This window comes from Sceloporus undulatus, chromosome 4 (assembly GCF_019175285.1).
Source record: "Sceloporus undulatus isolate JIND9_A2432 ecotype Alabama chromosome 4, SceUnd_v1.1, whole genome shotgun sequence".
Lineage (NCBI taxonomy): Eukaryota > Metazoa > Chordata > Lepidosauria > Squamata > Phrynosomatidae > Sceloporus > Sceloporus undulatus.
Window position 1 is genome coordinate 96,890,475 of NC_056525.1, and position 21,016 is coordinate 96,911,490.

At 38.1% G+C, this 21,016-nt stretch overlaps 1 protein-coding gene across 1 annotated transcript in view; it reads left to right on the plus strand.

Moving 5' to 3' along the window:
- GIPC2 (GIPC PDZ domain containing family member 2) overlaps nucleotides 1-20,713 on the plus strand; it is a 41,500-nt gene extending 20,787 nt beyond the window's left edge. Inside the window, exons 3-6 of the mRNA XM_042465886.1 lie at nucleotides 2,330-2,510; nucleotides 4,467-4,576; nucleotides 7,139-7,220; nucleotides 15,495-20,713. Of these exons, the coding sequence (XP_042321820.1) occupies nucleotides 2,330-2,510; nucleotides 4,467-4,576; nucleotides 7,139-7,220; nucleotides 15,495-15,646 (525 nt within the window). The 3' untranslated portion in view covers nucleotides 15,647-20,713. The remainder of the gene's footprint in view (nucleotides 1-2,329; nucleotides 2,511-4,466; nucleotides 4,577-7,138; nucleotides 7,221-15,494) is intronic.
- Nucleotides 20,714-21,016: the final 303 nt, after the last annotated feature.

The window sequence follows — 21,016 nt, forward strand, 5'->3', positions numbered from 1 at the left end:
TGCTTAGCAATTACTGTTTTTGGTTTTATTAGTGCCATACAGGGACTCTCTCCACATCATGGCTAAGCAGACAGAGGAAATCCTTTTTTCCAACCACACCCAAACTCCAAGATTCCAGTTTCTTTTTCCCCTTCACATATCCTTTCTAGGCTGGGGATGGAGTTGTTTTCCTTCTGGCAAAACTGGGGATGGAGTTGTTTTTTGTCCATCTTCATTCCTCCAATCTAGGCAGATAAAAGAAAAAGAGCTCTGTGAGGTTTTTTGATGCCTAAACTCCAATTCATACTACTCTCCTCACTCTCTTGCCTTTTCTACCTTGCTCAACTGCAGAAGCACACTGGGAGAACTGCATTGTGGGCAATACATGTATCTATTTATTCATTTATTTATGAGAAAACATACTTGTGAACTGCTGTAAATGGAGATAATGTGTATTGAGGTGTTAATCTTACAGTGAATCTACTTGTCTTTCTTACATAATAGCAGAGTGCCAGCATGGTGTAGTGGTTTAAGCAGTGGACTACAACTTTGGAGACCAGTGTTTTAATCCCTGCTTGGCCATAGAAACCTACTAGGTGACTTTGGGCAAATCACACTCTCTCAGCCTTAGAGGAAGGCAAAGGCAAACCCTCTCTGACCAAGTCTTGCCAAATAAACCTGTGAAAGGTTTACCTTTGGGTCACCATAAGTTGGAAATGACTTGAAGACACACAACATCATCATCAACAACATAACATTGACACGTTTATAAATACTAGTCTGCAGACCACACATAATCAGGCCAAGAGCCACATGCAGCCCATATTAGATGGCTATTGGGAATGGTGGAAGTGAAGCAGCATGAAGTATTTTGTGTTTGTGTATGTTTAAGTATTTGTACTTAACTAAAAAGGTATCTGTTATAAATTAAATTTGGTTTTGAGATATTTATTATTGGATCATCAACTTTCCACTCAAAAAAGCCACAGTAGTGAAGAAATGGGATTGGGACTGTGACACTGAGGATGGAAGATGAAATAACCCCATCAGATTCATCTATTTGCTTGCTATGAATGCACTGAATTACTTTGGCCCGAGACAGATGGGCCAAAAGTGGCTTGGCAGTGGCGATACTACGGTTCCAGATCATGCAGCAAGCACATGGTCCGAAACCCTAGTGTGTAATGGCGGCGGCCTAATGGCGGTGTCCCATCCACACAGGCACCACCATCTTGACGTAAGGGACACACAGTGTCCACACGTCACTGCACATCGCTTATGTCATGAGTGTGCTAGTGGCGCACTCACAGCTTAACCTGGATGCCACAAAAAGAACCCGGAAAAAGCAGGTTCTTTTTACTCCGGAGGGACATCGCATGGTTTGGCGGCTGCGGTGTCCCCCCCCCCCCCCGGAGTTAAAATGGGTACCTGCAGATCACTGTTTTCTGGTGCTCTGTCTCGGGCCTTTATCTCTTATTGTGACTGATTTGATAACAACAAAGATGTTATCCTGTTACGAGAAGCCTTTGGAGAGAGTATATAGATTATATAGATACTTGCATTGCCCATGGAGAAAAGGGCAAAGGGATTCAAATCTGGGAAAATGGTACAGGGACAAGTTTAATCTCACCACACAGAGATGTCACCTTCATCTGGTATAACTTTACCACCACTTTTACATTACTGCTTTTACTTTTTGGTGGGGGGACAGGAAAATCAGATTTGGTTTTCTGTAAATTGACTTTTAGAGACTGCTAAACATACATCGACTAACAAATTTTAAAAGGGTATCACTAGCATCTTTCCAAGAGACAAAAGAAGAACAAAATGCAAAGTTTTTCAGATGAAGTCCTTGGAAAGTACAATTGAATATGCAACTTTTCACCTACTGTCTGTAACAGTAGTTTGAAGAATACTGTATTGTTTACTTGTTCTGAGTGTGTGGACTGTTTCAGAGTTTCAGATTGCATTTTATATTTATCCTTGTGTAAGTGCTGATTCAGTTAGCATGAAATATGTTTTGTTAATGAACAATCAAATATGTCTGGTCTGCACTGTGAACATCTAGCAATCTTTGTGGACACTGTTCCATACTTTAAAAGTACTCAATCTATAAGCAGAAAGATTTTTTTTCACCTGAACTCACAGATTTAAAAATATGTGGATGAATATGTGGATCTAGTAAATAGAATAGCTGAGCATTTTTGTATATTTTTTTTTTTTACTATTTCATCTAGCTCAAAAGATGAGATTTGTTTGTTTTCATACTTCCCCGATCCTATAGTCCTGCAGAATAGTCTTTTGTTTCCTGAATTCATCATAACTAATATAATGCTTTTTCATCCCACAGAGAATTAAAGCAGGCAGTCTTATTGACCAAATAAAAACTATATGCGTCGGTGACCACATAGAATCTATCAATGGAAAAAGAGTAGTAGGCTGTCGTCATTATGAAATTGCTAAGATTTTAAAGGACTTGGAGAAGGGTCAGACATTTACGCTAAAATTAATAGAACCAATGAAATCGTTTGGTGAGTGACATGTACCCATGATAAATTATACCTGTAGTTTCCTGTTGTATGTGTTTATAGATAGAGTAAAACCTGTCCTGTTTGAACACACCAAAAAAGACATGCAACTTGAAGTATAAGATTGAAAACAGGCCTTCCAAATATTTGACCCAGTAAACTAACTTTAGCTATGGTACAGCCAGCTAGGGCTTAATAAACTTTTCCTCTCATTGCTGCATATGAAGACTTGTACAAACCAAGGAAATTACAAAGATACTTCCTAAATCACAAAGAGGACAGCTTTACTTCTTAAATTTTTGTATTTATCATCTGTTATCTAGGTTTTATCTAATTCAAGATAGGATATTTGTCATCCCCTAGAATACAGTCCATTTTGCTAAAATGCAGCTTCTTAACATTTGTTTGGTTTTCCCCCAAATCCATTTTGCTTACTTTAAAAAGCTCCTGTCACTAGTCCCAGCTTGTCACCCAGCAGTTCAAAAGCATGTAAAAGGGCAAATAGATAAATAGGTACCACATCAGTGGGAAGGTAACAGCATTCAGTGCAGTCATGCTTGCCACATGACCATAAAGTCATCATTGACAACACTGGTTCCCTTGGCTTAGTAACAGAGATGAGCACCATCCCCTACAGTCAGATACGACTCACTAGAGAATCATGTCAAAGAGGAAACCTTTACCTTTAAGATAAATTAAAAGCTCAAAGACCAATTGGTTCAAATCATAGAAGCAGAACTCATTTCAGATGTTTTCTCCTAATACAGAAGTTAACTTCTCTAATCCTGACCAACTCAGACAAAAATGTAATAACCAAGGTCACACTAGGATTCTTATCTTCTTATAAGAATGTGACATAAAATTGGGTGATTGCTTTGGTACAGGAGCCCTGGTGGCACAGTGATTAAATGCTGGTACTGTATCCACTCACTCACAGCCACAAGGTTGTGATTTCGATTCTAGCCAGGAGCTCCAGAGTCAACTCAGCCCCTAGCATCTTTCTGAGGTCACTAAAATGAGTCCTCAGCTTGTTGGGAGCAATTGGCTTACATGTTGTAAACTGCCTAGAGACTGCTTAGTTCAATATGAAGTGGTATAGAAATGTAGCTGCTATTGCTGTTGCTATACATTTGCCAATAATGGATTGATCATATGTTGTTGGACCTCCTTCTACAATCTACAGGACAAAAGAATGTGGTTCATGGATTCTACTTCCTGGTTATTGCAGGGACAAAATGTTGCAGTGTAGGAGACATGAGCAAATCTATCTCAGAGCATTTCAGAGGAAAAACCATTAAATCTGGCTTTTGTGAAAAGATTACAATAATTAACAACAGTTTAAACACTCTTTTGTTAGTGTGAAAAGTCCAATATATTCTATACTCAAGCTTGGTGAGTATGAACGAGTCCCGAAGTCACAAAAAACAATATCCACAGTCTTTGTTTTACAGTTCGAGGACAAAACCATAATTGAGATGTAAAAGGAGGGATGATGACAGACCAATTGAAGCAGCTTTTGGGATGACAAGCTTTGATCAATGGCTTGTGTAACTGTTCTGAGATAGATATACAAGTAAACATGTCTCTGATTTTAAATTAGTAACCTTAAGCCAAAATTTTAAAGCTGCCTTTGTCATTAGATGGCATTCCCATATTTCTAGAATAGAACTGTTTTAAGAACACATTTGGGAATTTGAAGGTGAGCCCATAAAAATTTAGCTTGAAGAATCTAACGCCTTTGTTTCTTCCCCCAATACAAATGAGAATACAAATGCATATGAAGTCTACAATCCGTCAAGCAATCCCTGGACTAAATTCAGTTTAGATATTCATTTTGATTGATCTACAACCAGAATATATTGCACATGAGCCCAAATTTTGCTTTACCTTTGACCAATACTTAAAACAATAACTGTTTTGGATTAACATTCTAAATTACACAATTAATTTCCGTTGTAGAAATGATTGAGCCACGATCAAAGGGTGGAGGTTTTGTAGAGGGGAAAATCTCCAGAGGCAAAGAAACACTTCGACTAAGATCCAAAGGACCTGCTACAGTGGAAGAAATGGTGAGTTTCTCTTTTATGATTTTGCATTCTGGAGATATGGGACAGAATTCTTGGTTTTGAGGAAGGTCTTAAACCGGTGTCCTAGTTCAGCTATAATGCCAAACTGTGGCATTTGGAGATAACTACAGGGGCTTGACAGACGGACAGCTCTGTGCCGCCCCTGTTTGCGCCACATCGTTGCTGCAGCAACCAAATAGTGCGGCAACAATGTGCTCCCTCCCGGGAGCAAAAAGAAGCTGCCAAAAGCAGCTTCCTGGAAGTGGCACGATTGGTGCGCGCATGCCCCCATTCATGTCACTTCCTGCCAGCACCGTTTGGGAACTGCACAATGCTTGCCCCATCATGGGGCTGCCTGTGTGGACAGCGGCGAGCCATTATGGTGGCATCCTCACGAACTAGGGCTGCTGGGCATGTAAATGTCCAGCCTCATCTAGCCCTAGTTCGCCGGGAGGATGCCACAAAATGCCTGTCCGTACCAGGCCTACAGTCTGTAACAAAAGATGTAAAATTAATTAATACCAAAGTAGAAGAAATACAAGAAAAGACAGAGAAACTAGAGAAATAAACAACAAACTTAGAACATTCTAGATCCAAAGAAGAGGCAGAAAACTCTTTAATTGAAATAATATTTAAAGATAAGTGCATCAAAATTACAGGAATGGAAGAACAACCAAATGAAGATTTATTTACATGACTAATACTAAACCAAAAGAAAGAGCAGAATGACTTTTTAGTCTATTCAAATTCCATATTGATTGTGATGAAGAATTCCGTGTCACAGATCTATGTGTCTTTTAAAAGAAAGGCCCAGAATATTGAACATGACTGTACTGTACAGAGGTTTTGTCCCCTAAATTCAAATTCTATAACTAGGAAGCCAAGTGCTCCAGAGAAATTTGAATTATGGCTTGGAGTAAATCCTTTTAAAAAGAAACAGTTGAGATTTTTTTTAGGATGTAAGAAGTTGTTACTGTCTTGTGCAATGCACTTTATACTTACAGGATTGTCAATTATGCCTGGGCTTTGTGCCTGGAATCCAGACAAGTTAGTTGCACTTTGGTCCCATTGAAATGAGTGTGAAAAGTTGGTATGACTTTGATTCAGAAACATGAGCGTGCATTGCTAGATTCTGGCTGAGTGATGATGAATGTAAATCAGGGATGGAGAAATGTAGGCCCTCCCTTATGCTGAAGAACTACTATTCCCACCAACCATATGGTGGCTCCTGGCAAGGCTGGCTAGGGCTTATGGGGATTGGAAGACAACTTCTGGAGGACCACAGTTTCTCTAGTGCTGGTATAAGTGCTATGTCATGTTTGGACAGAGAACCCCTCAGGCACGAGGTCAGATGCCCTCTGACATATCTGATGAAAGTTTTTCAGGCATAATTGAATAGTGTCAAAAGGCAGTGTTTCAGTGATGTGATCAGGTGTTGTGAGATCAATAGGATCTTGTTTTCTTCTTCCTCATATAATGCCCAGAGCTGATGGCACGATTCATTCCACACAATGGAAGGAAAAACAAAACAAAACAAAATGAGAAAGTGAGAGAGATTGAGAGAGAAGGAGATGGGGAGGAGGAAGAATACCTTAAGCCAGCCAGCAGGGCTTAGGAAAAGGCACTCTCCACCATACATTATCCCCCACATATTGTTAATTAAAATCCAGCCCTGTATGATATGAGGCTGTACTTTTGTGTAATGTTTTCAGATGTTTACAGATGACTTTGTCTATCAGTTTACATTTTAATGCAGAGAATAATATCCATTTCCAATTATTTAGCTTAGAGTAAATCTCATGTGGATTCTAAAATATTGAAATTGTGGTGCAGCCCATTGAACTCAATGGTGGTCACTCCCTTGGAAGGGTTACAGGAAAGATTCTAGAGCAGATAATTAAATATAGAGTGTGTGAGCATCTAGGTGACTAAAATGGTGAAGCATCTGGAAACCATGCCCTATGAGGAACGACATAGGGAGCTGGCAATGTTTAGCCTGGAGAAGAGAAGGTTAAGATGTGATATGATAGCCCTACTTAAATATTTGAAGGGATGTCATATTGAGGAGGGAGCAAGCTTGTTTTCTGCTGCTCCAGAGAACAGAACAATGGATGCAAGCTACAGGAAAAGAGATTCCACCTCAACATTAGGAGGAATTTCCTGACAGTAAGGGCTGTTTGACAGTGGAACACACTCCCTCGGAGTGTAGTGGAGTCTCCTTCCTTGGAGGTCTTTAAAGAGAGGCTGGATGGCCATCTGTCAGGGATGCTTTGATTGAGAGTTCCTGCATGGCAGGGGGTTGGACTGGATGGCCCTTGTGGTCTCTTCCAACTGTATGATTCTATGATTCTATTCTATGATGCTAAAAGAGGCTAATTTTTTTTAAATGTGTAAAAAATAAAGTAGACATTAGTAACATGTACAGTATTACTGGGAAAATTAAATTGTTGAAATTTTACTTTATTTGAAACATTGATTTGTAAATATTCAGACTGAATCCTTTTTGTTTTGCTCAAGTTTTAGTTGAAAGGTTTCTTTTTATGCTTCTGTTTTTTTTTCCTGAAGCCTTCAGATGTTGAAGAAAAGGCTACCAAAAAAGTGGATGATCTTCTTGAAATGTACATGGGGATAAGAGATCTTGAATTAGGTGAGCATTTATTTAACCATTAAGTTTCATTTTTAGTACTGTACTACAGGAAATCTGGCAAAGCCCAAGTGTGTTATCCTTTGCAAGTGGTGTAAAATCCTCACCCCCCCCACCCCAGATGAGTAGTTAGGCTGGTGTGGTTAGGGGCGTGGAGTTATATCCACTTTTACTTTAGGTTTTAATTGTGTCTGTCTGTCTGAGAGAGAGAGAGAGAGAGAGAGGGAGGAGAACAAACAGTACATTTGGAATGTGGTGAGTTAGAAATCTAGTTAATTAACCACATAGAAATCTGTCTTTGAAAATCCAATCTTGGCGCCAAGTAGAGTTTGAAAAACAAGTAACACCCTGAGTTGAAGTGCACATGCTCTGGAGCCTGGAAGGCTATACTATCCCATTTTTTGGCTTCTTTGGGGAACATTCTGACCACAATGTGTCATTTTCACTGAACTTTAAGTTTAGTTTTCAGAACAGGGGAGACTGTCACTCTTTTGCAGGGGGGGGGGGGGGGGGGGGGGAACCAACATTCTACAATCCCCAAAGGGTTGTCTTAAAAAAAGAGGGAAAACACAAGTGGCTTTTTAAAAATGGGATCAATAATGATTTTTTGGAATCAGAAATTTTTTGGAGTGTACAGTCCCTTTGGGGAATTACCCCCAACAGTGCCTTTTAAATGACCTGGAAACCACATTATTTCCACCTGGTTTTAACTGCTTGGAAGGCAAAATATCCTCACCAGAAAGAAAGATGAATATATATGGAAGACACTTTCATTACAGTGTCCCCTTTCTGGTTCAATTCAGATGCTCCAAAAATGACTTATGCTGTTGAAATCCATATCTGGCACTTAAGCTAACATAGGTGACAGCATGCCATTTCCCATCAGAGAAGGGGAAAAGCATTTCCTTGCTTTTCAAAGTCCAGTGGAAAATAATGGAAACGTACAGCTAATCACTGAACCAAGAACCTAAATTCAAATTAGAAGGTACTGAAACACTGACAAGAAGAACAAAAGTTCAGTGAAATTGAGTACAAACAGTAAAAGATAGAGGCATATTGATATAGGCTGGGCACTATATTTTGTATTTAATATGTAAAATTTAAGGCCTGGAGTCTGTCTGTACAGTGGAAGAATGAAGAGCAATAAACGTATTCTGTAACTAGTGTCTTCACAGAATTAACATAATATAACAAAGCCAGTTCTGGGCATTCAACTACTGTACCTAAGTATCAACAATACTTTTGGCACTATAGATAAAATACAGAAGAAGATAGCCAAGAGAGAAAAAATAACACCAAACATGCACAATTTAGCCTTGCAGTCAATCAATGTCAGGAGCCCTGATGGTGCAATAGTTAAATGCTGGTGCTGCAGCCACAGTGTTGTAAGTTCAATCCTAGAGGAGGGCTCCAAGGTCCACTGAGCCTTCTATCCTTTTGTAGGTTGGTAAAGTAAGTACCCAGTTTGTTGGGGATAATTAGCTTACACATTGTAAACCGCTAATTCACTGATTAGCTGTATAGAAATGTATTTGCTATTGCTATTGCCATAATGCCAGGTAGCCAGTATATTGGTAGCTAAAGTCTTCTGTGACTGGATTAAACAATGGCCTTGTACAAAATTCCAGTTGGATAATATGTAACCTTGAACAAGTATTCAATGGGTTATTTCCTCACATCAAATGTTCTAAAATTCCAACATTTAAGGTTATATAATGGGAATGTTGATGTTATTCCTGTCTGTTAGGACAATACTGCTGTCCTATGGGATGGGACCCACCATAGGCTGCTCACCCTTCAGACAAAATTGGAAGTGACTGTTTAGCCTGCTTGTGGTTCTGTAATACTGCTTGGGAAAGGAACAATGCATGTCTGTATACATCCATGTGTGTGGTGGCATTTGTTCTAAACAATTGCCACACAGATTGCCACTCCAGGAGTAGAAGCAAAGGAAAGCAATGCCAAATAACTTACAAAATTCCATGCATATGTATGTGTTTGTGTCCACAATGGCCCCAGGGCTAGCAAAAATGATTGTGGATACACAGGCTGTGAGGTTATTTTTCCTGACATAGGTCCAAAACACACTGCAGAAATAATCCAGTTTTGAGACTGCTTTAACTGCCCTGGCTCAGTGCTAGAGGATCCTGGAAATTGTAGTTTATTATGGCACCAGAACTCTCTGATAGAGAAGGCTAAATGTCTCACAAAACTACAGTTCCCAGAATTCCCTAACATTGAACCAGGGCAGTTAAAGAAGTCTCAAACTGAATTATTTTTACAGTGTGTTTTGGACTATAGATGGTCAAAGGCCCTGTCTGCATGGGCCAAAGTCTGAATATATCAGTATGAAGCACAGGGCAGGGCGGCACTTGAACCATGTGGGATTCCTCTTTCACTATTTAGTGAGGCCACACCTTCATAACTGTACAAGTAATTACTGTATATACTCATGTATATGTATAGAAATTTTAGTCAAAAAAATTGACACCAAAAACCTGTGTTGATTTATCCACAGGTCAATGTACTGCACTCATGTACTGCACTTTTAACTTTTATCAAAAAAGAAACAATTCCCTTTTCTGATTCGAGTGGCAAAAAGTGAGAGCTTTGTCTATCCCAGGGGAACCTAAAAGAAGCACTGACTCTCCTCTACTCTCTCTATCGTGATGCCACTTCTGGCCTTTTTAAAAAAATAATTTTTCAAATTAGTTTATACCAACAACAAAAGATAAAAAGCATTCTTGATTTTTTTCTCTCTTTTACAACTTAAACTCTAGACTGTAGTCATCCACCTTCTGCTGGCCTTTTTGAATGTCTGAGTGGGAAAATAGTGGTAGTAGTTGCCTCTTCTTCCATCCAGCCTTTAGAGTGAGCCTAGACAATAAGGCCTGTTGGAATTTTGCAAGTCCTTTGGCATTGCTTTCCTTTGCTTCATCCTTTGTTACATGACCCTAAATTTTATCCTCGACGTATCCACAGGTCATATCAAAATCCATAATTTTGGCCACAAAACTGCCCTTGACTTAGACATGAAGTCGACTTATAGTAGTTTATATGGGAAATAGTTACCATTACAGTTCAGAAGGAGTGAGGTTTCTCCGTCAGTAAGTTGCAATTGTAATATAACTTAAGAGACCCTTTTGTTACTAGAAGCAAATTATAATAATAATAATTACAAGTACTTCCAAGCCCAGGGCATGTTCAGCTTTTGAATTCATAAAACTGCCTAACAGTGAAATTCTATCTGCTCAGAAGTACAATACCTGCTGTCAGATAAGTAGTTATATAATTATAGCCAAACTCTGCCTGTTAATGGGAATCTGTTGGTTCACCTATAGTATATAATTCTGACTGTACTAACATATGTGGTGGATATATGCAACTATACATAATTTGAGGACCAAGCATATTAGGCATTGCACAATATGATCAGGGCCAGTTTCTTGCTTTCTTTTTCTTTTTTGTAGACAACAGATTCTTAAAATAATTTATCCCACCACAAACAAAGCGCACACCAATTACCAAATGTGTTTGATTATTAAATGTTTAATCACTCAGGCGTTTCTGTATAACTAAAAATAGAAAGCAAGGCAGACAAATGAGCATATGTGGTAGAAACATTTACACACACACACACACACGGAGAGAGAGAGAGAGCATGTGTTGGTGGCAAAGCAGGTAGAGAAGTTCTGACAAATCTGTTGCTTAACATAATATCAGTTATGGGATACTGTCATATTATGATTGCAGATATAGTCCATCACTCACGGAAATGAAATGTGAAAAATGTATTCATTCCAATAATTCCAATTACTGTGCAGCTAGAAATTTCATTTTTATTACTCATGCTAGATTAGCCTAATTACCACGCATGTGGTATGCATTGAACAGGCAAAAGATTAACATTTCCTCATTTCCACAGTACTCTGTTGAGAAAAGGGCATTACTTTTAAGTAATGTAGTTCATTAATTTGTTAACTAATCATTTCCATGACATCAGTTCCTTCAAAGTAATTTCAAATCTAGAACTTCAGAAAGACAGCTAAGAATAAGTACTGTAATAACTTCATAATTTTTGAGTAGCTCAGTTCACCAGAGTTATACAACTATTAAATATGAATGAAATTACGTATATATTTTGGGTATTACAGAAGTTACTAATTGGCTGTAAATTATTTGAATCAATGGCATATTTATATGAATCATGGACCAATTAATTTAATGGGGAAAATTTTTAAAAGAAGTGAAGGGAAAAAGAAAGTTTGATAGATCATTCAGGTAATTCTGTGTCTGGGATCTAAATTGGCCCATATAACCTGCCAGTTATGCACCTGGTTGTAGTGATGGTGGCTGTTATGTGCATGTCTTTTCTGGGATTTTTTTCTCATTGGAAATAGAAGCAAAGCGCACTTTACTTAGATGTGTGCAGCCAATGGAATTTCCAGTTAAAAAGCATAGGGTTGTGATATAAGGGAGGCTGTTAAGAGAGGCCATAAAAAGTCTTCCAGCTCATGCACAAATGTGGGCAGCATTTATATTCCTCTATGAACAGAACTAGTGTGATGTAATGACAACTAGGACTCTGGGAGACTATAGTTCAAAATCCTGCTCGGCCATGGAAATTCATTGGGTGACCTTGGCCAAGTAGCATTCTCTCAGCCTAAGATTGAGGCAGTGGCAACAATCCTCTGAACAAATCCTGACCTGACCTGACAAATCTTTGGGTTGCCATAAGTCAGAAACAACTTGAAAATACACAAGAAATGAACAGAAGTGTTGCTGCTTGGCACTGGCATGGAAATAGTGCATGTGTTTGGGCCACTGAGAATAAGTGTTTTCAAACACTGCAGTCACTTTATAGTTTGTTTCTAAGGGGAATCACATGTTTGTGCGCGCGCGTGTGTGTTTACAATCACCAGACTGGACATTCCCTTGAAAATTACTTCTTTTGCTGTTATACTTTCATGTTACTTATAGGAGCACGTTTTTCTATGTACTGAAATAAATATACCAGCTCCTACTCTCATTAAGTGTACTTTTAATCCTGTAATAATGCATAGGCTTGCATTTGGAGTAATTATAGATATTTCTATTGGAAAATAAACATTAGAAATACAAATGTCTAATATGCAATATTTGTTAAAAAAAACACATATTTTTTGCAATGACCACTAGGGGTCAGTAATTGACCAATGAATATCGACATACTGTAGTACTGAAGTCAACTTTTAGTGTTCTAAAGGTGTATGTCTAATCTGTGTCACAGTTTGTTATTTGATATTAAATTGACTTTGACTTGTGGTGACCTTATGGCATCAATCCAACATCTCCTTAGTGTAGCATAAATATCTGCATGCATGAATACACCATGGCAGCACTACACAATCCCCATGTAGAATAGCAATACTGAACAACAAATGTCACTGACTGGATGCCACTGCACAATGCACAATAAATCATGAACAACAACAATGGAAAGTATAGGATGAACAACCACAATGAGCAATGCATAATTACTATACAAACTATAGTATACACAGCCACAGTGCGTAATCACTATGCAAGGTATAGGATGCACAACTATAATGCACAATGTATAACTTGCAAAGACAAGGTACTTATGAGCATGCTGTCCATGCAACTCTGCTTCTGCTGCTACGAGGAGAATATGATTGTTGCACAGTGGTGACTTTTTAGCCCTGCACACATAGTGTGAATTACACATGCATATGTCCATAAGTAAATTCCTGCCTGTGAACGAGGCCCCCGGACCATCAATCATTAAAAACCTTGCTCAAGTATTGAGAACACAGGGACATGGCTTTATTTATTGACTGTGGCTAAAATTAGATGACTATGATTAGGATCTTAATAAGAAACATAACTTGTGCAAGAAAGACATGTCAGCCCATAAAGCTCTGATTATTAAATTGAAGAATGTTGATTAAAGTTTAGTTATATATTTGCAATGTTGGTAAAGTTTTCATCTTCTGATATTTTCTCATTGACAAATGTAGTATGTTTGAACGACATGGGTTCTTTGATTATTGCCAGACGATGTTTCAGTATTAGATGTACTGCATTAATTTTCTTCAGCACACAAGCCATTCTCTCCTGTGCACAATGACTTGGATCTAAAGAACCATTAGCAGAATGAACAAATGCATTACTTCTGTTTTGTGAACTCTTGAAAAAGAGCCTATGTTTGCAACTAGACTTTACCTCAAGATGGTAAATTCATCAGTTGTCCATAATACAGTTGGTCATCCATATCCACAGATTCTTTATCCATGGATACAAGCATCCATGGCTTGAAAATATTCAAAAAATATATAAATTCCAAAAAGAAAATCATGATTTTGCCATTTTATATAAGAGACACAATTTTACTATGCCATTGCATTTAATGGGACTTGAGCATCCATATATTTTAGTATCCATGGGGGGAGGGGGGTCCTGGAACCAAACTCCAGCGGATATCAAGGGCCCATTGTAGCACAAAACATTGGTATAGGTTTTTAAGGAAGGGGGAAAGAAGGAAATGAGTTTTTTTATTATGTTTAGATTATTAGATTTACTTTTTGGGTTTTTAAAAAATGTTTTGGTGTTTTGATTTCTAAGGGACCAAGGGGCTGAGCCCATACTACCCTGACCCTAGTGCTTGGTCCCTGGGTCAGAGTGGAGAATGGTGGGCTTTTACAAACCTATCTCCACATCATCATCCTTAACGTGCCACACTATCACTCTCCTTAGAAGCCCCCCATCACTGTATCTGATGTGGAAAAGAGGCGCCTGGCTGCACCCATGTGGCCAGGTACCTCATTTCCATGTCAGACACGGCAGTGGGGGTGATGGTGTGGGAAGGTAAGGAGCATGGGGTGGGGCATGTAAACAGCCTGGGGTTGCCATGGAGGTTCCTGGAAACTCTGTGGCAAACAAAGGGCAAATTACCTGGTGTATTGGTTGTTTACCCTGAGATTGGGCCAGATCCTCCAGATCTGTGTCCGGTCTGGCAGGATCAGACCCGATCTGGCCCCCAGGGTTTTGGCCTGCTTTGTCTGAACTAGATGACGTGAGCCCAGGAAGAGTCAGGGCCTTTTGGCCCATGCAGACAACCTCTAATTTGTATGTTATGATTTAAAATGGAATAAATATTGTTAAAAATAGCACAAAACATGATTGACCACAACAAAAGATATGCATGTGGTGTTATCTTTTTCTTGAAGCCCTGAGTTATTTGTTTTGACTATTTGTGGTGTGGATTACTTTATTTTGAAGTTTTTAATTTCTTGTAATGTGAGACCGAAAGATGCAGGCAAAGGTTATCTAGATTCAAAGAATGACAAGTGAGAGGATTTCAGCCTAGTTCTACCAAAGCTAAGCCAAAGATGCTGGGTGCAGTCAAACTTTAGAATTCTTGCTGTATGTTGGATACAACAAAATCCAAAATCCAGAAAGTATCAATACATTTATTGGCCAACTCCAAAGCGTAAAATACATCATGCAAATTTTCAAAGCTTCACCGGCTCCTTCAGGCAAAGATGTTTAAAACCACAAAAAAGAAGAAAGGTGATGATGTTAGAGTCACAGGCCTACATATTGTCTCAGATTTTAATCTGTTGTCAGTTAAAATGGCATTTGGGGATCTCAATTCAGGCAGAGGCCACTCCCCTGTAAATTGGAGAGGCTGAAGAAATTGTAGCTCTTCAGGGTGTGGTTTGTTTATTGTGATATCTAAATCCAGCCCCTGGTTTATCTCTTCATCTAAATGCTTAAGAACTCTAGTTTATCATTGCTTCTGAATGTTTGACAGTATCAAGTGTCAACTACACTGTATTTTCTCAATTGTATGGGTCCTTTCTGGTGTCAGGGGATAGAAACCCACCAGCAAATTAACAGGAAAGTTCATCCTTGGCTTTTAGTCAGAGCCAAGGAGACAAATTTGTGGGATTTTATTAGCATTGGCCAACTTGCAATTTTATATTTTTAAACAATTGGAGGTTTTTCTGTGCCTCTCATATCTCTGGCCCAATCCCAGGAGTCATTTGTCACATCTTGGAATACTCTGGCTTTAGAGAAGTTCCATGGGTTTTCAGTAGAACTTGTTTTGCTTAATTATTAGTGATGTTTTGAATGTTTCCCCATAGCTTTACATTTTACATTTTACAAGATCAAAACAAATACTATACTAAACAAATACTAAATAAACACTACATTGTAGACTTCATGCTTTTAAAAATATACTAGATAACTCTCCTTTCTTTTTGTTTGTAGCTGCAACAATGGTAGAAGCTGGGAAAGGCAAGAACAACCCTGATGAGTTTGCAGTTGCCCTTGATGAAGCTTTAGGAGACTTTGCATTTCCAGATGAATTTGTCTTTGATGTGTGGGGAGCCATAGGAGATGCAATGCATGGACGATTTTAAAGAGAATGGCAACTTTCTGAGGACATAAAATGTACAGCTATATACATGGCACAGAATACAAAGCAAATCCAAAAAAATAGAAGCTTTTGAATATTCAGAAGGCTGGATAATTGATATTAATTGAAAGTGATGCAAATATATTTCAAAATAAAGCTGTGTTTAGGACTGTACTCACAAAAGGCTTTAAGAATATCAATCAATTTGAAATATTCACTTGAAATCTTCACAGAATCATATTATTTGTGGGCCTACCCTACCTCATTGCTTTTCAAAATTAATGGGGGCAGTAGATCTAGAGATCATGGTGACAGTCCCATAAAAATATATTGTTTTTCTTATCATGAAAGGAATATTTCTGGGAATTCCTGAAGCCAGGGAAGAATTCTATTGCTAACCCATACTTGCTGTTTTGTTATTTCCCTACAGTGACTACAGATGACATGATGCTCTCTTTCCAGCATTTACTTCCATTACAACAGGACATTATACTTGGGGTTGTATTGGCACTAAAGAAGGCCATTGTTTAGATGAGAGGAAGTGGAGGAGAGAAATCAGTGTTAGAGGACATAGTTTGAACATATTAAGTCATGGGTGGACCACTGAATGAAGGCCAGAGACCATTTCCCCTCTAGCCCCCCTGTAGGCTGAATCCCAACATAGCAAAGTTTAAATAACTCCATTCCCTTTGTAGTTCCTCTCAACATGAATACAGGAAGTGACCTTGCACTGCAGAGGAAATCTGAGATTTTGGGGAGTAGTACAGGGTTCTGGGAGTGGGTTGAGGGTTTTTCATATGTTTTCATGCATTTTGTTTTTTGGGGGGGGGTTGCCCCCAAATCACACCAATATTTTTTTTAAAAAAACATTTTTGAAGAGATTGTGGGATTTGGGGGACTGAGGAGAGGCATCAAAGGCCATAAATGTGAAGTCCAGGGGCTGCCTGGAGGCCATTGGCTGCTCTGTGCCCACCCCTGTATTAATTCCTCAGATTAAGTGCTTGGCTCTGCCCTAGGACTTCCAATTAAAGATTTTAAGAGGGTTAGGAATATCTCAGACACTGAAAACTGTTGCCAGGCAGAGTAGACAGTACTTAGGTAAACTATCATTAACTGAGAAGATCTTATTTTTAAAATCACAGCCATGGAAATTCTGTGTTCTGTAGTGGTGGTGTTTTAAGGTATTAGAGCACTAGAAAATTTGGTACAACACACAAATGATTCTTCTATTAGTTTTCACACTTGACACTTTGGCAAAACAAATGAAGAAAAAAATGACCAAAGAATATGTATTAAATTTGAAAACAACCTTTGGTTTCCTTTTTGTATGAATGCAATTCCAGAACATACATTGCAGGTACAGTATACAGTCAGCCCTCCATATCAGCAGGCTAGCCATCTGTGAATGCCCGGTTATTGTCAATGGCAGTGTGTGTATGCAGTCACACCAATGTGGCCACACAGATGTTAGCATCCATTGATGGTAATGGGATTTGAAGTCCCACATTTTTTTGGTGTGTGTGTGTGTGTGTGTGACTGAACTACCATTGATACAGAGAGCCGACTGTATTTATTGTGTCACTTAGGACACTAACTTTGCTTTTCATTGCTGTTTCAGATGGAATTAAATTAGGGGGTGGCAAATCCTTTGTTTCCAGTGTTGCTGAGCTGCAACTGCTACCATGGATCATACTGCTTAGAGCTGATGGGATTTGCAGTCCAATGATATTTGCACAGCTTTACTTTGTCTGCTGTGGCTTATATGAATGTATTTTGGAAAAACTCAGGCATAAATCCAATCTTGTGTTGTTCTGCAGCACCAGTGTATTGAAATGTTCTTCATTTCTTCTCCCTGCTGCATCATTCAGTGCTGAATAAAAATCAGTTTCAAAGGCCTCCCAGGCCCCGAAGAAAAGTTGCTGGGGTGCACCAATGGCCCCATTATGACCCATTTCACTTCCACTGATAGAAACAGTGTAACTCACTGGAACATGAGTATAGTATATAAAATTACTAAATTTAAATCACGTTTACTGTTTACTTTACGTTATCAGAAAAAGAACACTATTCTTTTGGCTTCATATGTAAGTTTGGGGAGTTTGGATAGGTGTTGCTACCAAACTGCAGTGAAGCTTAAAGAAATGTTTAAGCAAAGGCAACCCTTCTCTGAACAAATCTTGCCAAAAAAAAACAACAAACTGATAGGTTTGCCTTAAGGCCAACTTGAGGACACACAGCAACAAATTGTTTATTTTCCATCAAAAATTATCCCTCCATAAGCAAGAATAAATAAGAATAAAAAAGCCCATTTTAATGCTACTCCCACTTATTCTTTGTGGGCAGTATCCAGTGGAGTTCTTGTTATAAAGCCCAGTGTTTATATCAGAATCTGCAACTCTGTCTACACTGTAACTCGGTTAAAAGAAAAGTAAGCTGGGAAATCCTCTGGAACATATCTTTTGCACCATAGAGATTGCAGCAGGAGAAGAAAGGTAAAACATCTCAGTTCTTCTATTAGGTACCAAAGTTGGATGTAGGCTTATAGTTTAGCTATATAAGATTCATATTAAAGTCCTAGAAAATAACAAGTAACCTCATCATAGCTGATGTTGATGATCATAATCCTGTTTATTGCACTAACATATCTTGGTCACTTTTTAAAAAAAAACCCAGAAGTTATTTCTATTTATTTGTGTTCTCATGTCACAAAATGTAAATGTGTTTAGGTTTTAGCATTAGATTTTTTTGAATGCAGTTTTTTGTAAATTAAAACACTGAGGGTAGTGTGCCAATTATTTTTAAAAAGAGAGAAATGAGATGAATTCCACTAGAGAAAAGTTCTGCTTAAGACAACAGATGTTTGAATTACACACATCTTTTCATGAGATAGAATGGAATGACTGGTGATTTTAAGCTACATAGAGGAAAATCTACTTATAAGTTCTATGTAATCACTTAAAATGAATATGCAAATATTCACCTTTTTCTCACACCAGTTAACTTTGAGATTGTCAAGTCGATTATTAAGGTTTCCTGCATGAACACTCAGTTTAACCTGTCCAGGACACCAAAGAAAATAACAGAACATTGCGTAGTCACTTAAATTCTGGAGTTGGGCATATAATTAATACAGATTATGTATGAAACATTCACGACACTTCAACAATTGGAAAATAAATGAATTATTTTATTGCGGGAAAATACCTGTATATATTTGACTGTAAGTTGACATCAAGTATAAATTGATATGACCCATAGATAAGTCAAGTGTAAAATTTAGGGGCATGTAATAAAGGATGTAAAGGATGAAAAAAAAGAGTGTGATGCCAAAGAGTTTACAAAATTCCAGCAGGCATAACTGTTTGTACTCGCCCTAAAGATTAGGTGGATGAGGAGGGAACTACGGTAAATCGTGGCTGTGCAATGTGTGGGGCAGGCAAACAGGCGCAAGTGGGGCTAAGAAAACACAAACGTTAAAAAAGATGAAAAAGCAAAGCAAAGAAAATGTCAGTTAGTAGTTGTTATAGCCTTTAATATTAATGGGATAACTTGCCTGATTTTAGCTCAGAGAATGTGACAAACATACAAAAACGTCTTATACAAATCCTTCAAAGCTTGATTCTTCTTGGTGTTCCTTTGAGAAGAAACTCCAAAGAGCTGCCACCACCACCATTTTCTGGCCCAGGCATTCAAAAAAGTCAGAAGCGGTGCTGCAGTGGAAGAAATAAGAGTTGGTGCTTCTTTTAGGTGATTCCAGGACAAGTTATGTTCTTGCCTTTTGTCACTCTACTCCAATGATTCCCAAACTTTGGTCCCCCAGGTGTTTTGGACTTCAACTCCCAGAAGCCAGCATAGCCAGCAGGCAGGAATTCTGGGAACTGAAGTCCAAAACGTCTGGAAGATCAAAGTTTAGGGACCATTGCTCTACTCAGAGAAGGGGATGATTAAATTTGACTAAAATTTCTACACTGATACCTGAGTATATACAGTAATTTGTCTCATGGGACATATTCCTTGCTTGAATGTATACCTCCTTGACATGCCCCTACAATGTCTATGGGTCCATTTGCACATCACTTGGAGCCAGGGGAATACCAGGCTGTACTTGGAATTTCAGCTGCGCTACCTTATATAAAGAAGGTTTGTGTGTTTGTGTGTGTGAATTCTAGCTACTGAAGTTACCATGAAGGCAATATCCCTATCAAATGGAAAACAACAATAATTTGTCTATAATGCTTTTTAGTATAATGCAGCATCTGAAACAAGGAAGGACTGCTGTTTAATCTGATTTAGATGTATTTTCTCAATTGTGATTCTGAGCAAGAAATCAATTTATTTTGGGTCTGTCGTTGTCCCAGTTGGATTAATTTCAGAGTATAAATATGTCTTAAATACTGGAAAATATTAAGGCAAAAGTAAAGTTGAGTAAATGTGATTCAAGGGGATGCTAGGATCTAAGATGATATTTCAGTCATTTTGTTTAAAAATGCTTGAAAATAAAGTTTAGCAAACCTATTTTTAGAATACCTGATTCAATGGAGACGGTCTGCCAACTTTAATTCCAACCTCTCTTTAATACATATATTTAATTTGCTAAACATGATATTACATGCTAGAGTCAGATAAACACTCTTCAGTGTTAAAACTACTGTTACATTTTGTTGATTATGGTGGGGTTTTTTTTGTTCTGTGTGATTCTGAACTTTGTATTATGTATGTTTACCATATTTTCTGCTACACATGTTAGATTTTAAGTAGTAAAGAATGATTGGAGTAACACATAAAATCTGACACTTGTTTCAGAACCACTGAGGCCTAAACGGAATTGTAGTGAATTCTGTTCTGTAGAAAAAACTAATTGAATCAATGGAAACCTGATTAGTCAACATTTAGTAAGTTCCATTGATTCAGTGGACTTCATCTAATTGGAACTAACCATTGGACTTGGACATGTTTTTTTTAAAAGCCAAATGTGCTATGAGAGCAAAGTTTAAAACAGCTTGAGCTTATTTGTGCAAACATTGTAACTTCACAACGTTCTTTTGTACTTGGATGCTAATAAATAAAAGAAATCCTGTTTTTTAAAATTACTTTCAAAGTTTGTTTTTCTTGAACTGAGGTGTAGGTTTGTAAGAATCCAGAAGGTAGAAAGAGTTGTAAGACAATCTAGGACACAGAATTGTCTCTCCCCCAAACTCCCAGTATAACCAATTCATCTTTTAAATAAGTTGCAGTAGTTTTTTGTTCCGATTAAAATAAAGAACTACATCTTTTCAAAACCAGTAATGAACATCTGGATCCTTCAATTTGTTGTTGCTGTGTTACTACATGTTTAGAGGCAGAACACTACAAAAGTTGTCAAACCTATGAAAGT